Source organism: Brassica oleracea, unplaced genomic scaffold, assembly GCF_000695525.1.
Source record: "Brassica oleracea var. oleracea cultivar TO1000 unplaced genomic scaffold, BOL UnpScaffold24464, whole genome shotgun sequence".
NCBI classification, from domain to species: Eukaryota; Viridiplantae; Streptophyta; class Magnoliopsida; order Brassicales; family Brassicaceae; genus Brassica; species Brassica oleracea.
In genome coordinates this window covers 1-280 of record NW_013640975.1, presented here as the reverse complement: position 1 = coordinate 280, position 280 = coordinate 1, and the positions used below count along the sequence as shown (strand labels likewise).

Sequence of the window (280 nt, the reverse complement as noted above, 5' to 3'; positions counted from 1 at the left end):
GAAGAGAGCAAGATTGTGTGGAACAAAGGAAAGATTGTCCAGAATATGTTCCTTAAGCTCCAGAACGTTGAGTGTGGAGAGGTCGAGATTCAGCTTGAGTGGATCGATGTCTCAGGTCTTCTGAGTATAAAGGAGGATGAGGATGTTGCTTACTAGATCTATTTTTATATTACAGGAAGTTTGTTAGAAAATATACTAGTTATGAAGCTGGCGTGGGAGGGGCTTCGGTCTCCATATAGAGATGATGTATGGGTTTCAACTTTTCTCAAAAAAAAAAAAA

At 39.3% G+C, this 280-nt stretch overlaps 1 protein-coding gene across 1 annotated transcript; it reads left to right on the top strand.

Moving 5' to 3' along the window:
- Positions 1–274, top strand: LOC106322415 (protein C2-DOMAIN ABA-RELATED 2-like; the record flags this gene model as incomplete). Its single annotated transcript, XM_013760431.1, is given in 1 exon segment — positions 1–274. A coding segment is annotated over 1 exon segment (156 nt), but the record flags the coding sequence as incomplete, so codon positions are not given.
- Between the last annotated feature and the right edge of the window lie 6 nt (positions 275–280).